This window comes from Pocillopora damicornis, chromosome 3 (assembly GCF_964200805.1).
Source record: "Pocillopora damicornis chromosome 3, jaPocDami1.2, whole genome shotgun sequence".
NCBI classification, from domain to species: domain Eukaryota; kingdom Metazoa; phylum Cnidaria; class Anthozoa; order Scleractinia; family Pocilloporidae; genus Pocillopora; species Pocillopora damicornis.
In genome coordinates, this window is record NC_142672.1 from 31,448,224 (window position 1) to 31,470,422 (window position 22,199).

Genomic DNA, 22,199 nt, shown 5'->3' on the forward strand with positions numbered 1-22,199 from the left:
CTGTATATTACTCACACCCTTGGAATTTAAGTCAATTTAGCGTTAAAAAAAAGTTTTCAGACAAATGGAAATTTTCCCAGAAGTCGCTGCATACATAAATGCATGTGCATATATTGACGGCAAACTATTGATTTATCTTTGCTTGACAAGCAAAGTGTACATATACATAGAGGACTACGGGTTCTATGCACTGTCAGATAAAACATTGTAACAGAATATTTAAAGAGTCGAGTGCAAAGGAAGCCATTCCAAAAGGATCTCATTCCAGAGAGACATCTGCCCAAAAAGCAATATGCTTATATGAGAAAAGAAAAAGAAAAGTTAAGTAATTCAGATTTAATCAAATTTTTAACAGATGACAATATTAACAAGCATTACTTTCTTGTCACTATTAACATGCATCACGAAAGAAGACAATTGAGTAATAACTATTATTCATGCTAATACTAAGTCAAGGCTTAGTCACAGTTTCTTTCTCAAAAAGATATTGTAGATGAATATGAAGAGTGATTTTATCCAACCGGTGAAATTGGTCATAAACTACTGTGCATTACAAAATTTTTGGTTTATGTCATGTTTTCCACACACAACATGGGGAGAACCAACAATCAAACATGCATGCTGGTGTCATACAGGTTTGTTTACATACTGTTTCATGGGTTGAGTAAAATCACTCTAGTTGTTCCTTTTTTAATGTTTCATATAAATTTTGGTTACCTTTTTCCTGCTATGATATCTTTTGTTGATAAAATCATCTTGATAAATAGGATACACAGTAAGTGTTTGGAACAAATAAACACTTTTTTTGTGTCATTTAAGCAGGAGTGATTGGTGCTAAATATTTTTTCTAACCACATGTGCAAACCGTAATTAATCTAACTCAAAATTCAGGCTTAAATTGCTCATCTAAAAAACAAATGGGTAGTTAAAAAAAAACTCCTTCAGTTGTACTTGAACATGCAACACTCCATGGAAATAAACATCTTCAGTACAAATAATTCAAGTAAATAACTTCAGGTAAAATACTGATTTTTTGGAATTTGTGACATATAAAGTAGACTACCCTGCACTAATATACAATAAATCCATTCTATCCTTTCACTCACTTGCAACTATTTGGCTCTAACTGTTCAATACTATTTGACAGATTACAGAAAGTAACTCTGTCCTTCAAATTTGCCCTTATATACTTTTGAATAAAATAAAGCAGTTGACACCAGATCGAGGAGTCAAGGCTATTTTATTCACCCATTCACTCATAATGGTTGGTAAGATTTCTTTTTTATATGAGTTGCTGTAAACATAAAGATTTCAAATAAATTCTTTGCAATTTAAATGTTTGTGTCATTTTTTAAAATTTTACTGCTCTGGAAATGCACTGGATATGAAACTCTGGATCTAAACAACTCCAAAGGAGGTTTTGTGGACAAATTCATGGGTCTGATGTGAACATGCTTAAGAGGTCACATTCTCTATTGATGTTGTTCTCTGGCCATGTCTAGGTACTATTCACAATTTGGAGCTGCGGAATTTTGGATATAACTTGAATTAGGCATGCTTCAAAACCCAATTGAAACTGTTAGAGTGAACACATGACCTGTTAGGTATTTAATTATTAGTATTACACTGTGCCAAATAGCTTTCCTTTACTGATTTTATTTAAAATTACAAAAAGTCTTTCTCCTCAAGTTGCCTCCATTTCCAGTCTCTCCACATTCCATAATGATGCTGTTTTGTAATGCTCAATAAGACCCATCCATCACTATCAACTTGCTTTAAGATACTTGCCACATCATTTCTGTGGTCTCCTTGGTCCAAAATTCCAAGGCTCTATCCCACTTGTAATGAAAAATCTTTGTCTCAACCTACCCATCCTTACCTGCCTCCATTAATCAAAATTAACCTTTTTTCTGTTGTCATCACTGCTTGGTTACACCCTCTTGGAACATTTATCCCTTTCTCCTTCCTTAGTTTGAAAAGATATTGCTCGGTGATGGCATTAAGGCCTTGGAATACCTTCCTTCCTTCCTTCTTTCAAATAGAGAATCTGTAGGGTTGGAGTCTGTGAAGAAAATCAGTCTCCATTAGAAAAGAAACTTTAATGACACTCACCTAATGAAAGACTGTCTTTACCAAATTGGTATTAAAATGCACATTTGGCCTACTTTCATTGGGTTGGTTGGACTTCTTTGCTAATGAAGTACCACTAACCTTGAGTATCAGTATGTTAATGATAATATGCTATGAATTAACTCAAAGGACAATAAAAACAACCTCATCCTTCTGTTAACCCAACAAACAAATTTAGCAATCAAAGAAGGAACATCAGTCATTAGATGTATTTATAATAATTTCCCTTAAAATTTATTGCAGACATAAGGCACTAAAAAACATCCAAAACTGGTCATCAAAGGACACATAAAACAAAAGCAATAGTAATTATAATTGTAATAATAGTAATAATAATAATATTCCCCTAAACTACTTGGCATGTTACAAGAACATCTCTGCATAGTATAAAATAATAATAATAATAATATTCCCCTAAACTACTTAGCATGTAACAAGAACATCTATGCAGTTTTAATTAATTAATAATAATAATAATAATAATAATAATAATAATAATAATAATAATAAAGTAAGAGAAAACCTAAACAGAAAAAAACTATAAATCACTCACAAATTCTGCATACCTCATAAGAAGCATCTTTGGGAGGCTTGAGGAGCTCAAACAGGACAAAATCTTCATCATCTGGTTCACTGGCTATAAAAAAGCACACAATGCTTTCATTAGCAAATAACAAAAAACAAACAAGGTTTATAGAGATCAATAATTATGGAACAATGTAGCAAAAAACTCATCTTACAAAAACAAAGAGACAAAGAGTGAAAATGGTCAACATAATTATTAACTACCTTGAATATTGTTTTCATTTGACAGCTGTGTCTTTGTCCAGTAGTTGAATGTCTAATGGTGAAAGAGGAGGGGGGAGAACAAATAAATCATCATTAATATCGTCATAATCCTCCTCAAAATCTCCTGATTCATACTCACCAGGAAAAGCAACACCAAAACCAGCAGAAACCTCTTCCATGGTTTTTCCAGTACTAAATGGACTCACTCCTGTTTTGCATTTCTTGATTCCATCTTCACCTATTCTTGCACTGCTGTCTTCGCCAGCATAATGCACAAAACAGTATCTGCCAGTTTTTCATCAACATATTTCTGGCATCCATTGAAGCTACAATCTGCTAAACAAAATATAGTATTTGTAAATAAGTATTAGCTATCTATGATTGCTACCTTTAAGATACACTCATTGATTAACCCTTTATACCCTAACATCAGTAGGCATATTCTCCGTACCGTTCTCTATACATTTCCTGAACTGTTGACAAGGAGAATTTGTTTAAAAATCAAGAGCTTTATAAGTTGTTGGTCATTTCCTTGATTCATGTGGGATGTGGGGTGATATCAGGGGTGATTTTGTAATGAGAAATTAGAGGCTGGCCACTCTTAGGGTTAAAGGGTTAAGATTTTTTCTTTCATCAATGTATTGCTGGTTTTCAGTGTCACGCCATTCAAAATAGATCAAAATAAAAAATAAAAACCGTTCAATCGATTTAGTCTAGAATCTGGAAATAAAAAGAAGCTAGATATGTAAAGACTCTCGCCAAGATTCAGGTCACAGCAATTTTTCTTACGGAAGATATGAGGAGAAACGTTTTTCCCAAATTTATAGAGATTTGTATGGAGCCGCCATGCTGGTGCCCACCTAGATGGGCACCAACATGGCGGCCGGAAACCAGCAGAAACATCTGTCACTGAGTTTTGCTACAAAAGCGTGAATTTATCTCTCTAAGAACTCATAAACGTAACAATAATACTTTATTCTAATACAAGAACTGTTCAGATAGCTGAATTTCCCTAAATAAGTCACCTTTTAAACCAACATAACAGCTCTCTCGCTCGTCATGTAAAAGGCCACGTCACGCAAAAGCTTAGAAATTCAAGAGTAGTCTATCACTAAACCAAGAACCCATTTGGAGTGAAAATTTTTCTGAATATTAGTTTTTAGCTGCTCTAATACATCATGAAAGTAAAATCTCAGGAGGATCAATAGTTCTGAAGTCTGAAATTTAGTGACGTCACGTGAAAACCAGCAATTGCAAACTGTACATAACTAGTAAAGCAGATCCTATTTAATGGTTCAGAGATGACCTTTCTACAAGTAACTGGAGTTGAGGCAATGGAAGATATTATTGCATGCTCAGTGTATTGTAGCATAGTATTTAAAAGTTTCCTGTTTCTGAATTCCAGCAGTGGATAACTCTTGTATTCTAGCACTGTTATTTTCCAGCCCCTCTCAGCTGTTCTCAGTTTCTCAGCAGGAGTTAACTGTTGTATTCCAGTACTGTTAATTTCCAGCCCTACACAGCTGTTCTGAGATTACTGGCAAGGAATAAATATTCTTTTACAGTACTTACTTGTAATTTCCAGCCCCTGCAAGCTGTTCTGTCATTTTTGATTTCCAGCTGGAGGTAACTGTTATTTCTAAGCACAATTATTTTCTGGCCCCTCTAGGCTGATTGGAGTTTTCCTGCTCAAGTTGACTGTTATTTTCTGTAAAACAGAATAATATACATAAGGACCCAGGCATGAAGTGAAGAAACCTTCCTTGGAAACCTTGGAAACAAGACAATGTTTTTAATTGCTCGGATCAAAACCAAAAAAATTTACTGTTTGTTAAAAACAATGTTATATAATGTTAAATGTTACATAATGTTAAAAATATCAAGGCCAACAGTAATTCTGAACACAAAATTTAATAAATTTGACACCTGTGGAGTATATAGCATTGCTTATGAATGAGACAAGAATGTGCTTTTAAATTTCCATCATGCCTGAATAATGTCTGTGTAAAATTTGAGCTCAAATGTATTATTTTTAACTTATAAATCTACTCCTAGTAAGTGGCCCTGGCAACCTTAATCTTTACATGTAACTGCCAATAAAATAACCCTCCATCTTCATAAAGATCTAAGTAAGCTTTTAAGGCCTTCCTGTCATTTTTTCAAAGCATGGCCTCACAAACTTTTTCTTTTGGCTCCACCAATAAAAAACATTTAGGGAAAGTCAAATAATCAACAACCACAACTAGTACTTAAATACTAAGTTAGCAATTGACTGAGACACCATTAGCACCACAATAAAAAATGTAAGAACCCTCAACTGGCTGAAACTTGCATCATTCAGTTGCATACTATTCTTCCCACATTTCCTAATAAATTAACCTATATTTAGTGGATACCTCTATAACACAGACACTAGGGAAGGTTCTTAGAGAGGTTACCTTTAATACTTTTATAACTATAAAAGTAATAGCTTTCGCTGCAGTTTAAATTGATTTAATTTTTGAGATACAGTTAACTAATTCTTCACTTATCACACAACAGCTGTGCAAAGCATATCAATTGTAAATAACAAATGTGGAGAGTTACAAATTACTTTCAGTACTTTATAGTGCAAGCAATGTGTTCCTTACCACCATTTTTCAGTGTTTTCTTTCCATTTACAGACTCAAGTGGCTGTAATGAAAAAACAAATTCAAACAATTCTACCTCACTTCCTAAAGCAAGAAATCACAAGAATAAACAAGTGTAGAAACTTAGACATACTTAGGCTAGAACCCTAATTCAAAAATAAAAAAACTACCCCCAGCAAAAAAAAATGTACCACTGTCTTTGGTACCATCCTGTTCCTCCCCTATTTCCGTTTTTTTTTTTTTTTCAACTTTTCTTTTCTATCAACTTTCAAACACATACCATGCTTCTTCTTGATGGGAAGAGGTTCCATAAAAAACCCAAATAACCAGAAAGATTACCAGCAAGATAGATAACCAAATGGATAACCAAATGAGTAGTGGTATCAAACTAAAGCTTGTAGCAATTCACCGACCTGAATATTACACCCTATTCTTTTTCCCCAGGTCTATGTGAACTAGATTTTGAGCACAGAATGTAATACCTCACCAAACATCTGCTAGGATGACTCACTTAAAAGTGTGCATGATTATCATCTCTTGCTGAGATAGCACACTGCACTTCAATGTTTTTATTACTACACATATAGGGGCTTTGGTAAGATTGTGGAAAGGAGGGAAAACATTTGAGCAGCTGGGAGGGACAAAAATGACAGTGTGGCAGCCATTTATTCCCACTTGGATAGCAAAGTCTGGGGAACCTTTCCCTGGAAATTTAAAAGTTTGGATGTCCATTTTAGGCCACTATTTCTCAAGTTGGCTAAAAATTATATCTGCTACAAGAGAGAGTGAGGGAGAGTGTTGACAATGATTTAATGAATAGAGTAGCTTTTACATAACAAACTATATAAACATTATATACATAGTAATGATGTCTCATAGATGATGTCTGTGTGGTCTTGTTTGATTTTTACCTTTGCCTTGCTCAAAAATATGAAATAGTGCCCTGGACAACATTAAATTTGGGGAACAGTGCTGTGATTTCTGACACAGTATATTTAAAGCAATTACTGATGGCAAAGGAATTAATTGGTACTTCAATGATGAATGTAGAGCACAGCAATCAATGTAAGCCATCATACCAAAAAACATGGTGACTGGTACATTCACCTAGAACTCTTTGCACAAGAAAATCCTGGAACCACTCAAAAAGTCAAGCAGAAAAAATTGGAAAAATTTAAAATTTGCATACATAATGTTGTTGTTTTGCGAAATATTGCTTTCTACATGTGTCTTACCCTAAGAATAAAGGTAAAATTTACAGGCACCATCTATGTCTGTAAGTGGATTGAATCTATTGGGTAAACACCAGAAAAAATAATAATATTGATACAAATAGGCTGAGGGTTTAGTATAGGTATGCTGTAGTTTAGTTTTATCCTAAGTTTATTCTTTTACTTTTAAAAGAGGCCAAATTGATAGTGACATATCATCTCACCATAACTCAGGCTAGGAGCTAAATTTTATCTTTCTCTACACAAAATGCATTTTTCATTCACATCATTAACAAAATCAAAGGAAACTGATTTTTACACCAAGGACAAGCACAACAGATACCTTTCATCTGCACTTTTGTTTACTTTGCTTTGCTGCTGGTTCTCATCCATGCCTGTATGAATGATATTGAGTAAGGGTGAAAGGATTGGTATTTTCTTCACAAAGATAGTTGCAGAGAGTGTCTCCATTGATATATGGATTACCAGACACTCACAATGAACTCCAACAAGACCAAGTTCTTGCTAACAAGTGTAGGAGCAATAATCGCTGATAATGGGCAATAGTCTGTATTGAATTAAGTATTCATTTGTGCATGAATTAGTATTTAGTTCATTTTAATGTTTGTAACACACAATTGAAAAAGTATGTAAAATGTGGTAACAAAATACATATCATTGTGGTATTCCTCATAATTTAGTTCAAGGGGCTTTATTCTAAATAGATCAAAAGAAAGAAAGTAGATAGATAAATAGAAAAGCACATATTATTAAGTGATGAGTAATTTTGCTGCAAATTTGTGCCCCTCTGGGTGAGCAAAGAGAATGATAACCCAACTGTTACTTGCTGCAGAGCGTTAGGAGCCAGCACCCTATCCTTTATAAGAGACCAGATCTTCATCATATGTGTAAGCAGTTTGTAAGTTAACTTTCCAGGATAGGTGAAGTTTAACATCGACCATACATCCTAGCTGAATTTTTGCGTAGCCCCATACATTTACAATGAATACATGTCTTCCACTTTACCCATAATAGCCACCAGTGTAGACACTATGAGACTGCTACATGCAACATAATACAAATTATTGAGGCTGGAAGAAAATCACAAGTTTTTGATCATTGAAACACCGAGAGCTGTCCTGGTTTTTAATCGACGTGTCATATCAAGTGTTGCATGTCCCAAACAAAATAAAAAAGTCAGTCCTCGACACAGAAGGATTCAATGAATCCAGGTATCATGCAGCTACATGAAATCTACTGGAATTTAGCACAAAACTTGAACGCGATCTTTGAAGAATGGTTGTAATATTTAAAAAAATACTAGCATGAAGTGCAACGAAAACCTTACCTTATTGTACTAGCTCCAACAGAAAAGTAAGGAAAGCCATGAGGCAATGTCAAATTCTCGTCTTCCTAGGCTTTCCAACGTATGGAAGGAAATTTCCCAAATACCTCGCACTTAAAAACGCAACCAGAATCTTACTCTTTCACCAATCCGAAGCGTCCCAAAAGGTGTCAAGGATAGCCCACGAAATTCTCAAACGTCGAGCGCGGAAATCTTAACGATCTTTTTACACTTTTGCTTTGCATCCCTCCCCTAGTTGGGAAGTGACACGCAGAAGACACGATCACAACGCACTTTGATTGGAAGAAGTAAAACTGCATTCTATTGGTTATAATGTGTGAGGACATAACCACAACGGAAGACACGACTGCAACGCTACACTCCCTTTCGTCTCAAATCTACCCGCGGGCTGAAAAACGCTTGTTCTGCAGGGCCTGAGGCTGGTCAAACCTTTTTTTCCCATGAGCCCCAAGAAAAAAAAGAATACAAATTAATACAAAACTAACGAATTACTAACTTTAAAATAAGGAAAAATGATAATAATGATAAAAAGAAACGCCTGAACGAAATGGTTGAACACGCACAGCTCGAGATGACGATCTCAGACTGTTTTTTTTAGCCTGTTTGTCATTCCCTCTGGAAGTCTCTCTGTAGTCCAATAAGCAGATGAATAGATAAGGAAGAGGTTAACGAACCGGTGACTTGATCAGCTCAGAGGGTCTCTGGCATCTACAGAGAAAAACAAACAACTATGTACACCACGGAGACAGTGCCAGAGATAGAGGCATTTTTTTTTTCAGTTTTTTACAGTTTTTTAAATATCTCAGTGTTTTTTTGGTGTTTCCATACTCGAATCCCTATTATTTCCCAAAACCAACCAGCCACACTAACGCTCTGTCAAGGAGACTGGGAATGAATTAAATAAAAAACCGGTTTAGCAGGTTTTTTCCTAAATGCGCGAAAAACACGAGATTGGAAAGTATGTGCATTTAGACCTGCTGTTGTGAAGCTCTTTTATTTCTTAGGAGTATCGATAGAAGTTATCCACAATGGCTGACAGTGAAAACGAATGTAAGGTCTACGTTGGTTCTTTAAAGTTTGAGACGGACGACGATCGGCTCAAAGATTATTTTAGCTCGATTGGAGACGTTGTAAAAGGTAAGCTTACGCTCTTTTGAATGTCTCTCTCGTTTTTCTTTTACATCTAAACCCAAAGCTTATTCATGTTGCCTAAAACTGACCTTTGAAAGTAACACGTGTATCGTGTTTTAAAAAGGATGAATCTTTATTTGTTTGATCGTTAAATGTGTGGTAATCGTACTTTTCTTGAAATTGATGAAACGACACGTTTTTTGACATGAATTTCATATTTCGGAAGCACGCGGTCGTAATGTCGGTCAAAATGTGTCAGGCATCTAATTAAACGGACCTCTTCCGAAAGGATTTTATCGTCATCCATGCATCTTTTGGTAAAAATTGCCAATCGACTAAACAAATGGATTATCGAGTTGTAGTAGATATTTTATAAATTGGATAAAGTAAGAGTAATTTCCTTGTAATACATTGCGCATCCTTTCCGTGCGTAATACTCAAGAGTGAGTAGCATTGACCAGCATCGACTCATTTACAAAATAACAACTTTTTCTATGGTTGGGGAGCTTGCTATGATGCAAATGGTGAATCCTTGGAATATGTGGATGTGGTTTTGGATGGATGCTCTAAATGTGATGGTGATTTGTTTTCAAAAAGAGGCTGGAAGAGTGGTACATGATGCGATGAAAAGGACTAATGGTGTGTCCCTCTGAAAGAACTTTCTCTTGTAACAATTTTCGTTGGGATAAAACTTCCTAAACTTACTTTTATGTCAAGAATGGTCTTAAAACTTTCCTCCCCTTATTTTAGCAACCTTTGTCCTATTTTATCTCTGAAAGGCCTTGTTAGTGTCTTTGTTCTTCTAATCTCTTCATAACCTCTGCTTGTAGTATCTTCAAAGTGATTGGCACAAACACTAGTTTCTTTTTTCAGCAACATCATGGTGAAACAGTTTTCCATTAGAGTGGTGCATGTCATCTACTCTTTTCAATCGATGTTATGAAATGCTTTCATAGTCCTACTCGAAATTACCTCTTTTACTTTGGAATCATTTAGCATAAATAGTTCATGTTTCTAAGAGACTTGATTTCGGTACTTAATTATCATCTTTTTGGGAAAAATTATATACCATCAACAGCCTATGCTTCTTTTGACACACCTGTTGAGGACCCCAAAAGTGACCTCATCCTCTATTTGTTCAGAACCTTGTGTCCATTGATAAGGAAAAAGATCAGTTAAAATCTTGGACCACTTATGCACTCTAATTGAGGAAATTAATGAAGTGGCACATGAGAGCCATATTAGCCTGTGGTGGGAACTAGATCTGTTTTTAAGCAAAAGAATAAGGAAGTTATTGAAGTAGATTTCCTTGAAGCACACAGAACTTATCAGTCAAACATATTTAGACTCTGCATGGAACCAAAGGATAAACTGACAAGCAGAGCCATCATTTGGCCAGATTTGTATAGGTGTGGTCAAATGGAAGATAACTTCTTTTTTTGCTATCCTTTTGACAGGAAGTAACAGTATGCAAAGTTTCATTGATTGTCTAATGTAGTCTATTTGTTTGTTTCCAGAATTCCAGTGTCTTGTCATCCATGGATTATGTATTTTTCATGTCAGAGAATATGAACTGAGGCACTGTTTTTTGGAGTTTCTCCCCTCTCACTCCCTAGAACTCATTAGTAGTTCTCCTTACTGTCTGCTACACAATTCCTATGATGTTATTTTGGAGAAATTGGTATTGGATCAACAAATAATTCTCTAATTGATATTTTCCTTACTCTCCTCACTTCTCTGTTTGATTTTGTTTTGACACTGTAAGGAGAAATTCTGTCTTAATCACTCATGGGAGTTAAGGGGAGAATAATTTTCTAAGCATGGTTATGAGTGAAGTGTCCATCAGAGAACTGTCTACAAGGATTTGTTTCTATTATTTCTACAGCTGAAGTCATAAGGGATTGGGAGACTGGAAGATCTAGAGGGTTTGGTTTTGTCACCTTTAGCAACAGTTCATCAGTATCAGAAGCATGTGATAGGCTTAATGATACGGTAAGAATCTGATATACTCAAGTCTATCACAAAATTGTTTTCTCAGCTGAGAAATATAAATAACCTGTTGCGTTTCTAATGGCATTGTCAACGATGCTGCCTCTTATAGGCACTCTAATATACGACAGTACATATATTTTGATGAGGTGTTTACAATAAGCCACTTTGCTAAATTCCATTTAAACATGGATTCAGTGAATGAACCAATTTGTGATTGTTCTGTGCTAAGTTCTGCCCATTTATTCCTTCCTTTACATATCATTTGTTCGTTCATTTACTTTTTATTCACTATTTTTGTATCTACTATCATTATCTTACTTAGGGTCTACCACCTTAAAAGTTTATACTTTTTTCGTTATCAAAAGAGTGAGATTTCTCTAAATTTTACCCATATTTTAGGAAATATTGTGTTGACATCTGATAAGTTACACCAAATAATCTTGACTTTGTGTATGCATACTCAACGTGAAGCAAACTTGGTCCTGGATAAAGTTGGTGCATGCACTTTAAATGTTTGATTTTTCTACTGAGGTATCAAAAATTATTTTAGGGGAATCAGTTAGTGTCAAATTTAAATCAGGTGTTAGGAACTTTCCTGTCCTTAAGAAAATGATATTTTGAATCTGCATAATGTTTTTTAGCAAGCAGGTTACAGTTTGTTAGCCTAGCCAAACACTTGTGAGAGGAGAATACAATGAAGGTTATAAACTAGCACCCAAGACACAAAACCAATGAAAGCTTAAGAAAAGCCTGAAAAATTATGGTTATAGTAATATGAGTGTCTCTGCTTAGATGTCTTGTTATTGATAGCCAGGAAATTTTTTAGTTCACGAGTTCATGATGGTTTTTAGCAAGCTTGTCACCATATCACAGTTTGTTAGCACAGCCAAACACTTGTTGGAGGAGAATACAATGTAGGCTACACACTAACACTCAAGGCACTAAACCAACCAAAGCTTAAGAAAAGCTTAAAAAGTTATGATGATGGTAATATCAGTGTCTTGTCTAGAAGTCTTGTCATCGATAGCTGGGAAGTTTTTTAGTTCACAAATGATCTTTTTATTCATTCCAGTTATGCATGCTGGGTACTAAATTATGAAATTTGATTCTTGCAATTAATAATAAACTCAGTATAAGATAGGCAATCCAATGATGTAATCATTTAGGGTGGCATTGACATAGTGCCACATCAATAACGACAGTAGTGGGCATTGGTCAGAAACAAAATCTTTTGATGAGTAAGATTTTATTATAATGCTTGTTTGACTGTGCTAAACACTGCAACAAAACAGAAACATTAGTTCTAATTTGTCTTCAAGGAACTTGATGGCAGAACAATCAAAGTACATAAAGCAAACTCCCGTGGTGGAGGCGGCAGCTCTGAAGGGCGGACTAGAGGAGGCCGAGGAGGCAGAGGTGGAGGATATGGCAGAGGAAGACGTGGTGGTTTTAGTGGAGGTAAATTCATAATGTTGATGCAAGCTTGCATGAACCCACTTATGACTGACCTTCATACATCTACATGGTTGTTTCTCTCTGGAAAGGAAATGCCAGTTCTATTTTGGGCATCACATTGTTAATCCAAAGAAATGGTAACCTGCTCACTCCCAAGATCTTATGTCAAACTCATTATGATCTTAATCAAATGAATTTCCTCAGTTGATATTTTTCATTAAGCCCATTACCTGTCTGTTTTATAGTGTATTTTAACATTCTCTATCTGGCCTTGTTATGTTTTTTACAGGACCCAGTTTAAATAAACTGAACATGCCAGCTGTCTAAATATTGCAAATAAATTAATAAAATTTAGGACAGATTGAGAGTCCACTCTAGCATTACCATTAGAATTTTATTGTGTTTCCTGTTACTTACTTATGTTCTGCTAGGGATAGACTTTGAGAGTTAGGAGTCTTGACCAAGAGTGAGTGTGTCTGTTAGATGTTCCCCTGATTATTTGGCTTCAAAATTTATTTACTTTGTTTTTTGTTTCATTTTCCATTTATTCAGTTTGGCTAAAAATCTTACTTCAAGGCAGTTTTGCAATTTTGTGTCCTTTCTTTTTAGCAACACAGTGTGCCTTAAGACTCACCAAAATATCACTTACATGTATACCATAACAAATGGCATTAACAAGTACAACAATTGGCAAGTTTCACAGTTGTTCATTTAGCCATATTAACCAAGACATTAAAAGTGGTTAAGCCAATTTTATGGGCTATTGTTTCTCTTTGGTAGGTGGTGGAGGCTATGGAGGTGGGAACTTTGGGGGTGGTTCAACCTATGCACCAGGCTACACTAGTGGTGGTGGTGGTGGTGGTTCTGGAAACTACTACTACAGTAGTGGTGGTGGTTATAATTATTAAAAAGGACATGACCACAGGTAAGGTAAAGATCCAATATTACCTTGATGATAGAGATGTAGTTGTTCTTCTTAGGCATTATATCATTGTATATAATTGGGGATGATGTTCCTTAATAACCCTGTGTGACTTGATGTAGAATATTGCATTTCTGCAATAGTTGCCAGGCTTCTTTTTAACAGGAGCAAGGCTGAGAGTTACCTCATTATACACTGAATAGAAATATTGCAGACTACTCGGTCAGCCTGGGTTAAGTTGTAAACTTACAATCTTACTGTTTATTAATCAAAATCAGGAATGGTTCTGTCGGGTGATGTTTTCATGATTCAAGCTAGGTTTTTAGGGGTGGGATACAATTTGCACAAACTTGAATGACTCAATTTCTTCTGTTTGTTCATTTTCTAAAAGGCCATCTGTTCTACTTCCGTGATTCAACTATGTTCCTGTCAGTCTGTTATGCATTGATGTGCTGAGGTCATAGAACAAGACATAAAAATTCAGTTTGCTGTCCTGAAACGTGATGAATGATAAACCTCAGCTTATGATGTTCAGTGCTCTGAAGTTTCCTGTGTTATTGTCCTGTGTGCTTACTACTATGAAAACCTCAGCTAATGATGTTTGGCTCTCTGATGTTCTGATGATCCATTTATTGTGCAGAAATGGTTACTTATATGAAGAGCAGAAATTCATACATATTTTAAGTTCTTGTTAATTTAGTTTAAGATGTTTAAACAACTTTTTTTCTTTGCTCACCTGTTCAAAATAGTTGAAAAATGATCATTGTACCTTATTAAAAAGAAACATCAACTGTGTTGTCACCACTACTGAAAGTCCACTTTCCAATCCAAAGTGCCATTTTTTTATTATTTTAATATATTCCTGGTCTTTCCTTGTATCATGAATTACAGCTACAAACACAAAAGAGTGCCAACAAAATCAGCCTCGTTTTCCTTTAAACTCCATGTGCGTTTGAATAGATAGTTTGTGTTTTTGTAGGCTTTTAGGAGGATTTCTTTTTTTTTGGTACATCATTATGGTAATTATAATGTACCATAGTATTATTAGAGCAGTCAAGTAAACTTGAGTCACTTGATTTTGTTGTTGATTTTCTTGGTACATTAAAATTATCATATTTGAATTATCTATAGATGGAGATTGGATTTGAGGATATCTAAGGGGGGATGGGCTAGGTTTTCTTTGACCCATAACCCTTTGTAGCCTAACCTTGGCATTCATATTCTCCTCACTGTTATCGCGTCGTAACATTTTTTCTGGAACTAACAAGGAGCATTTGTTCGACATTGTCTTAGAAAAAAGCCCCTTTATAAAGGTAAAGCCAAAATAGGGATTTAAAATTTAAAACTAACCTTAAGCTCTATGCCCGGCAGCCAAACAATTTTCACAGAATTTCCACTCAAAAATTATTTCAAACCTCTAGAGATTAACAGAAGTTGTATAGAAATTTCAAGTAATTCCAAACGTGGGGGAGAAAGGTAATTATAGTAATTTATTAGCGTCGTGTGCGTACGCTTCATGGTGATTAATTTGAATCTGGCTTTTTTTTTCCCCCTTATTCTTTCATCGCTTTTTTCTCTGACAAAGTTGATACAATTAGATGTATCTGTAAAAATGTGGCAAAAACATGAGAGGGACACACGAGCCGGTTAATGATGTCTGTACCACGTTTTGGTGTCTTGTGTGATCTTGGAAAAAGAAAGAATGAGAACAAAGGGAATTCCAAACTACTATGTTTGTATTCATCGCTTAAAGATGAAATCTGACGTTTACTCTGACCTATAATTTGAACAGGCAAACGCTAAATGGAAGTAAAGTACTACATTGCGATGAGCAGGGACTGGGAAAAGACCGGCAACCTGAGCGGGTAAGATGGGCGCTTTTTGCATTTGGAATCACAGGAAACGCCCTTAAACGTTGTTTTCCTCTGTTCGAAATTGTCCACTTTGTTCCCACGTCAAAGGAATTTGTATTTATAGTAGCTGACTACATCCGTGGCTAATTTGTCATTTTTTCTCTTTCTTTTTTTCATTCTCCCTCCTCTTATTCGTCACGTTACAAGAAACAACGTTTTTCGGCAGTTATGACATCAGCAGTGTTCGCAACGTTGCGTAACAGTCCTATACAGGTATTGTGAACTTCCTGTCATTTATCAGTCACGGCTGGTAACGCATAAATTCTTTTATTCGCGTTAGAAAGGGGGTCGTGAATGGAACTGTAAAAGAATAACTACGGCGAAGTGCAGGAATAACAAGACCATTTGATATATCAACTGAGTTGATAATGTAAACTGGCCACCGTAAAGAGTTAAATTCTGACGTTTCGAGCGTCAGCCCTTCGTCAGAGCAAATGAAGCGAACTTCACGACGTTGCAAAGAGTTTTAAGGCTGATGTTTCGAACGTTAGCCCTCCGTCAGAGCGAAGTGTAAGAATAGCCGATCTAGTCTTGGTGACAGCCGTATCTCTTTCGTTGTATTTACTTTCTTCTCCGAACTCCTCTGAGGTTCAGAACGTCAGTTCTGTTGTTGATCAGGAAACCTCGTGCTCGTTTCCAGACCAATGACAGACAGTAGTAGTCAGGTGACTTAGAAACTGGTTTGACCAGAATTTCTGGGACTCAGTGCCAAGTAAGAAAGAACACGAGGTGTGTGCAGTCATAATGGAGGAGCACAAAATCTATGTTGGTAATTTAAGCTACGACACTGACAATGAATCTCTCAAAATCTGTTTTGATAAAGTAGTGGAAGTTGTAGATGGTAAGTTATAACACGGCCTAATCTAATGGCTGGTGAGCTTTTTAATCAGTTCTTAGAAGGAAATTCGTTGTAAGAAAATTTAAGAAAATGGCGCAATTTATTTCAGTGTACGTTCGCGGCGTTCATGGTCAGTTTTCTAGTTTATTATCATTACAATCGTCGGGTTTTTCTCTGTCAGTTGTGTCTCAATCAAGGAAGAATTTGGAATCTAAAGAAATTACGTGAACAGCTATTATAATGGTAGCTTCACGTCATGTCGCCATCGAGCACGCGGTGGGTTGATGAGAGAGCGAGGGAGTTTTCGAGAACTTCACTCATCAGTGTAAATCGTTAAGCATTGACTTTATAGCTTTATAACTAACATGGGAAATGCAAGCCACGATCGTACTAGAGTGTACTGATCGTTAGCAATCCAGCGTTATCGGCTGTTAGAGTGAGAGTTGATGATTCTGATACTACAGGGTCCGTCATTGACCGAAGGTGGAAATCGGTAATCTCGAAGTTGTGTTAAGAGATATTCAACTGGTGGTGCCCACAAAAATCTCCTAAGTTTCAAGTTGTTAAAGCTGTTGTTGAGGGGAATATCAGAACAAACAGTGTACTTTTCCCAGCCTTCGAATTGACAGGGAAGCCGTGAAATCGGAGAAATTACGTCTTAGATTTCAGATGTTGGCCTATTTCCACAGTTTTGTTTGTTAATCTCACGCAGTGGCAGAATGGAGTTGGTGACTTATTCCTGTGCTATTTGTGCGGTTTCAGTTTTAAAGCAGAAAATTTAAATTAGGACTTGCTAACTAACCAATTCTTTGGGTGAATTAGCTATTAAAATTCACATAGAAATAGGTCAAAAGGTAGACCTACAATTACCTATGAAAACTCAGTGATAAGAGTCATAAACTTTTAAAGTGTGAACTTGAGTATACTTTTGGAATTCTTAGTAGGGTGTTTTCGTCTCAATGATTCTAGATTTGTGTTTCTGGAGAGCAACTATTGAATTTTAGAGAAGGTGGAATTGATGTAGTAGGTAGATCTAGATTTAAGCTTGTCATTATGTGGGTTTTTCAATGATTCTGTTCGAAAAACATCTACAAAGAGGTGGAAGAAACTTAAAACTCGGGTACTTTTATCAGATAAATTATTTGTTGAAAGAACAGCATCAACATCTCATCACAAGAGTTCCTTGTAGATAGGGTTGGTTTATTTTTGTGGTGTCTTGAAAGTTGTGAATGTATTCTCTTTTGAAGAATTAGGAAAATTCCAAACAACAATATAAATTTCTTATGTGTGAACCTCTTTGCTTTTCAACAGCTAAAATTGTCATGGAACGAGAAGATCCAAGCCGATCAAGAGGGTTTGGCTTTGTAACAGTGAATTCAGCGGATGACATCCAAAGGGCGGTTGAGGAATTGAATGATACTGTAAGATTTGACTTTTCTAATGCTCAGATTGTATTTTGCACACAATTGTTTTTAGTTTAGGCAATCTCATCTTGTCGCAAGGACTGAGTCAGTTTCTCAGTTTCTCTATACAATATCACCCCTGGATCAAACAGTAGGGTCCTGAGAATAAAGGAAATGATCACCAATAAAATAACCTTGATTCTTAAACAAATTCTTCTTATCTGCACTCAAGGACATGCATAGAGAGCAGTATGGAGAATATGCATACTGATGTTGGGGTGAAAGGGGTATATTAACATGTGATAAGTTATTTCTTCTTGGCTGCACACAAATTGTGAATTAATTATTAATTCTTGCTTTTAAAATTCATGTTGTGTATAGGCAGTAATGATAAAAGATGTGTTTTTCTCTCTCAGTGCTTTAGAGAAAAAACAGTTTCTGTTTTTGAATTGATAGAAAAGATATCAGAGGAACAGTTTAATAGTTTTAAGACTATGTGAACACTGCTTACTTTAAAAATTCTTGAAAGGATTTGGATGGTCGAACAATCAAAGTATCAAAAGCAAATGCAAGAGGTGGAGGAGGCGGAGGAGGTGGTGGTTACAGACGGGGTGGAGGAGGAGGATACCGAGGTGGCAGGGGAGGCAGAGGAGGAGGTGGAGGATACAGAGAAAGGGGCTATGGTGGAGGAGGAGGTATGACTAGCCATAACATTTCTGGCAGATAGGCTGAAGTTTCAGTAAAAGCCAGCTATCAGCAGTCTACCACCACTGTCTGGTTATCTTGCAAGCAAGCTCTCGAGTTTGGCTTTTGCCTTACAGCACAGCCGCTTATGGTAAAAGTTATAGAGGCCCCCTGTTGCTGACTCTTACTGCAAATATCATCATGTCTGAGTTGCTTATGTACATGTGACTTCTCACTTCCCTTTGGGAAAATTGCTCTTCAATTTTTTGGATACACTAAAGATGTTATCACAATTATCTCCAGTACAACCCTATTGCCTAGTTGATAAGGTATAGTCCTGTAAAATTAACATAGAAAGCAAGTTTGAGGGCATATCCAACAATTGACCAATTTGTAGGACAGTCCAACACTCAGCAATATGGAAAGTCTGGTAAATGATGTAAAGACAAAGAGAAGTGAAGTGAATAAATTGTCTAGAGCAATGCTAGGAAGTTGATATTTTGGTTAGTTAACACTTTGCATCTCCCTAAAAATCAATCAAAGTGTTGTTTTTTTTCTTTCATAGGAGGTGGTTATGGGAGCAGAAGTTATGGAGGAGGAGGTGGCGGAGGTTATGATGGTGGGTACGACGATGGCTACTCAGGTTCTTATTCTGGAGGAAATCAATACCGAAAAGGTAGTGCACATTGAAATGTATTTTCGTATTAGACAAGAGAAAATGAGGATATGCAGAGAGAAATTCCTGTTTCATATCCCCTGGATGTATCATTTCCACCAAACATCTAAAGTTATTAATTGTCCATTGTATGAAATCCTTTTTTTTTTTAAGTCATCTGGATGAAGGGTAACCTCAGTTCAGTGTCCTAACTGGCAGATGTACATAATTTGTGACAGTATGGTGAAAACTCAATAAAAGATAGAAAAGTATCTTTCTCCTTGATTAAAATTTTAATGTAGAATTAACAAAAATTGACTTGGCTTTCAGTCTTTTAGTGAAACAGATTTAAGTGGATTGAGCATATTTTAGTTACTGTCTTTCCCTTGATCTCATTTTCTCTTGAAATGGTATGTTTAATGCGTGTGTTGTTTAAGTGTTTATTGAATGAAAATCTGGCTTGTGTCTGTTTAGCTCCATTAAGGCCTATTTGCACGGCACGACTTTGTCGCATGCGACAAGCTTACGACAGGCCTACGACATGACTTAAGAGTCGTAAGCGAGTTGTAGGTTTGATTTACACGAAACAATTCGTGTCGTAAGCTTGTCGCATGCGACAAAGTTGTACCGTGTAAATAGGCCCTTAGACCTGTGGTTTTCTTCTTTGCTGAAATGATATCTGAAGGAGAATGAAGTGTTTGGGTTAAGGCCTCACTCATCATTTTTTCAGGCATAATGCAAACTGATTACCAAAGTGATGCACATTTTGGGGTTTTGTCATTTTTTACTGTAATTTGGAGTTACTCGAGGAGTCTTGAGCCTTTCTGTGAGCTCATCAAGGCTTTTGTAGATTGTAGAAGGAAATCATGATGATTTCCAGACTAGTTCTCTAGACCTATGCTGTTTATTTATAGCAATTGGATTAAAATGGAAAAGAGATAGTGAGGTATTTACACTTGTGACCATATAAATGAAAACTGACAGAATTCCATTTTCCACGTTGGGCAAGTTACAGATAAATTTGCCCACTAAGTTCTATTTTGATGAAATTTAAGATAATGTGACCCCTGGTACACTGCTTTTTATTCAGTGGTGACTCCTAATGATTCCATTTGTTCTGTTTGTCCATTCTCACAAAAGGCCGTGACTGGTAATGATCTGTTCAACTTCCGTGATTCAACTCTGTTCCTGTATATGCATTGATGTGCTGAGGTGCTAGAACAAGACAAAAAAATTCGGTGTGCTGTCCTGAAACTTGATGAATGATAAACCTCAGCTCATGATGTTCAGTGCACTGAAGTTTCCTGTGTTGTTGACCTATGTGCTTACTGCTATGAAAACCTCAGCCAGTGATGTTTGGCTTTCTGATGTTCTGATGAAATATGTCTTAGTAGAAATAGCTCATTGTAGCAGAGACCATATACTCGTTTGTATCTTTATTGACTACTTAAGCACAAAGAATAAGGTTTTTTTTGTTTTGTGTTGTTTTTTTTTTTGTATTTATTCAGCCAACACTGTTGGTTTTGTTCCTTTTTTTACTGAATATTCCATAACTTAGCCCTATTAAAAGAAAATGTTTTGCTGTGTCCGTTGCAAGTGATAAAAAGGGTTGATATGAACAACAGTGGTTTGAGTGGATATGACAAAGAAAGGAGTCATGAAAAATAATCAAGTCTGTCTATCAAATTCATACCCACAGTTCTAATGGTGTTGGTCTGTTCAATTGGAAACTGGGGCAAGGTGGTTTCCTTGAAGACTTAATGGTTATCGGGAAGTGATAACTACTAAGTTCCCTTTGATGTCCACATTACTAGATTACAATAAACTAGACCTCAAAGTCGTGAGTGGTTTCAAAACAGTGTAAGAATTTCAAGATAATTTTTTTCCTTCAATCTGCTTGGCTCGTCAATTATCAAAAACCTCTGGTTGACAAAATATTTCTGTTATATAGTTGGCAGGGTATAAAGGAACAGAATATGAGATGACTGATTATTCAAATGGGAAAGGATATCGTTTGAGAGTATTGCTCTCACTTTTGTGGTCCCAAAATATCTTAAATTTATAGGTCAAGGTTCAACACAGGAAAAGTTTGATGTGACATCACTTAAAGGGCATATGTAGAAGTGACCTGATGTAGCATGCAAACATTTGGTGGTGCCAAGTCTTGCACTGTTGGAAAAAAAAAAAAAGTTTATAAGTGAAGCATTCCAGACCTTGAAAAAGTATGAAAAGTAGAGATAAAGTGTGGCATGAAGCCAAGGAATTATGTTTTGGATCAAGAGGATTAGATTTTGCAGCCAGGATTTCATGGAAAAAGCTGTTTTTTTTTTGTTTTTTTGTGTTTTTTTTTTTTTGACAATGCAGTGGTAAGGTTGAGACTTTTCTCACCTTCGTCTTTGAAATAATTGCTACACTATGGGTGCATTCTTTTTACAGTTCATGGTTTTCTTCTCGTTTGGAAATAATTTTGAACTTTACACGCTGAAAATTTTCACAAAGTATCATGGAACATCTTGCAAAATTTCAATTTCTTTTTCCCTGTCTTATACAAAGGCGTATGAGATAGGCTGAAAGGGTAATTCTTTTAAGATTTTGAAAAAATCTGAAATTGAATTGAGTCATTGCCATCGCACCAATTCTCCAGTGCTTTGGATGGAGGGTACAGTTTTTGTGCTGCAGTTCCAGGTGAGGATTGGTGGTTTTGTCAGGAGGCAGAATCACGTTCCCGGAAACGCCTGGTATGTTTATGGCCCATGGTAAGTTGATGTGTTTCGTTGTTGTGCTTAGGTGTTTTTTTTCTTTCTGATTTCTGGACTGTCATGTAGTGAACTACTGAGTGGATGTCTCAAACTGGTTAATTAATTTACAAACTTGAGATAGCGTTGATATAGCTCAGTTTAGTCCGAGGGCGAGGTCACAACTTGAAGGATTTTTACGAGAAATTTTCTTTCATTTCAACTCTTGTTTTGGAATCACTACTATTATTTTGCTACTTATATAGAGAAGAAATTAATTTTTTTAGGGTGCCAGGGGTAATCCTCTCCACTTGAATAGGAGTATTGTTTCTTGTTTTATTTTTA

The 22,199-nt window shown here is 36.0% G+C and overlaps 2 protein-coding genes and 1 long non-coding RNA gene across 17 annotated transcripts; 2 read left to right on the forward strand and 1 right to left on the reverse strand.

The window, feature by feature from the left end:
- Window positions 1–321: 321 nt before the first annotated feature.
- LOC149049378 (uncharacterized) lies at window positions 322–8,555 on the reverse strand. Of its 12 annotated transcripts, none has more exons than XR_016184844.1 (9): window positions 8,109–8,499; window positions 7,104–7,155; window positions 6,785–6,840; window positions 5,550–5,592; window positions 4,492–4,627; window positions 3,059–3,255; window positions 2,920–2,971; window positions 2,697–2,767; window positions 322–2,062 (listed from the first exon to the last, which is right to left on the reverse strand). It is a non-coding gene; the product is annotated as an uncharacterized LOC149049378 (long non-coding RNA). The 12 variants fall into 12 exon arrangements; XR_016184836.1 differs by having other exon boundaries at window positions 3,059–3,252; window positions 4,492–4,690; XR_016184837.1 differs by having other exon boundaries at window positions 2,684–2,767; window positions 3,059–3,252; window positions 4,492–4,690.
- A 524-nt stretch (window positions 8,556–9,079) lies between these two features.
- On the forward strand, window positions 9,080–14,702 carry LOC113666034 (RNA-binding protein 3). Of its 2 annotated transcripts, none has more exons than XM_089199833.1 (5): window positions 9,080–9,263; window positions 11,143–11,249; window positions 12,569–12,707; window positions 13,485–13,634; window positions 14,018–14,702. In XM_089199833.1, exons 1-4 carry the CDS (start codon window positions 9,155–9,157, stop codon window positions 13,610–13,612), a joined length of 483 nt encoding a protein of 160 aa, XP_089055959.1. In that variant the 5' UTR covers window positions 9,080–9,154; the 3' UTR covers window positions 13,613–13,634; window positions 14,018–14,702. The 2 variants fall into 2 exon arrangements, with proteins under 2 accessions (XP_089055959.1, XP_027037585.2); XM_027181784.2 differs by having other exon boundaries at window positions 13,485–13,629.
- A 1,033-nt stretch (window positions 14,703–15,735) lies between these two features.
- LOC113666033 (cold-inducible RNA-binding protein B) lies at window positions 15,736–20,703 on the forward strand. Of its 3 annotated transcripts, none has more exons than XM_027181782.2 (5): window positions 15,736–16,380; window positions 17,689–17,798; window positions 18,310–18,475; window positions 19,030–19,140; window positions 20,260–20,703. In XM_027181782.2, exons 1-5 carry the CDS (start codon window positions 16,284–16,286, stop codon window positions 20,271–20,273), a joined length of 498 nt encoding a protein of 165 aa, XP_027037583.2. In that variant the 5' UTR covers window positions 15,736–16,283; the 3' UTR covers window positions 20,274–20,703. The 3 variants fall into 3 exon arrangements, 2 of the variants coding, with proteins under 2 accessions (XP_027037583.2, XP_089055958.1); XR_016184833.1 differs by having other exon boundaries at window positions 16,216–16,380; window positions 18,310–18,615; XM_089199832.1 differs by having other exon boundaries at window positions 16,216–16,380; window positions 19,033–19,140.
- The last annotated feature ends 1,496 nt before the right edge of the window (window positions 20,704–22,199 follow it).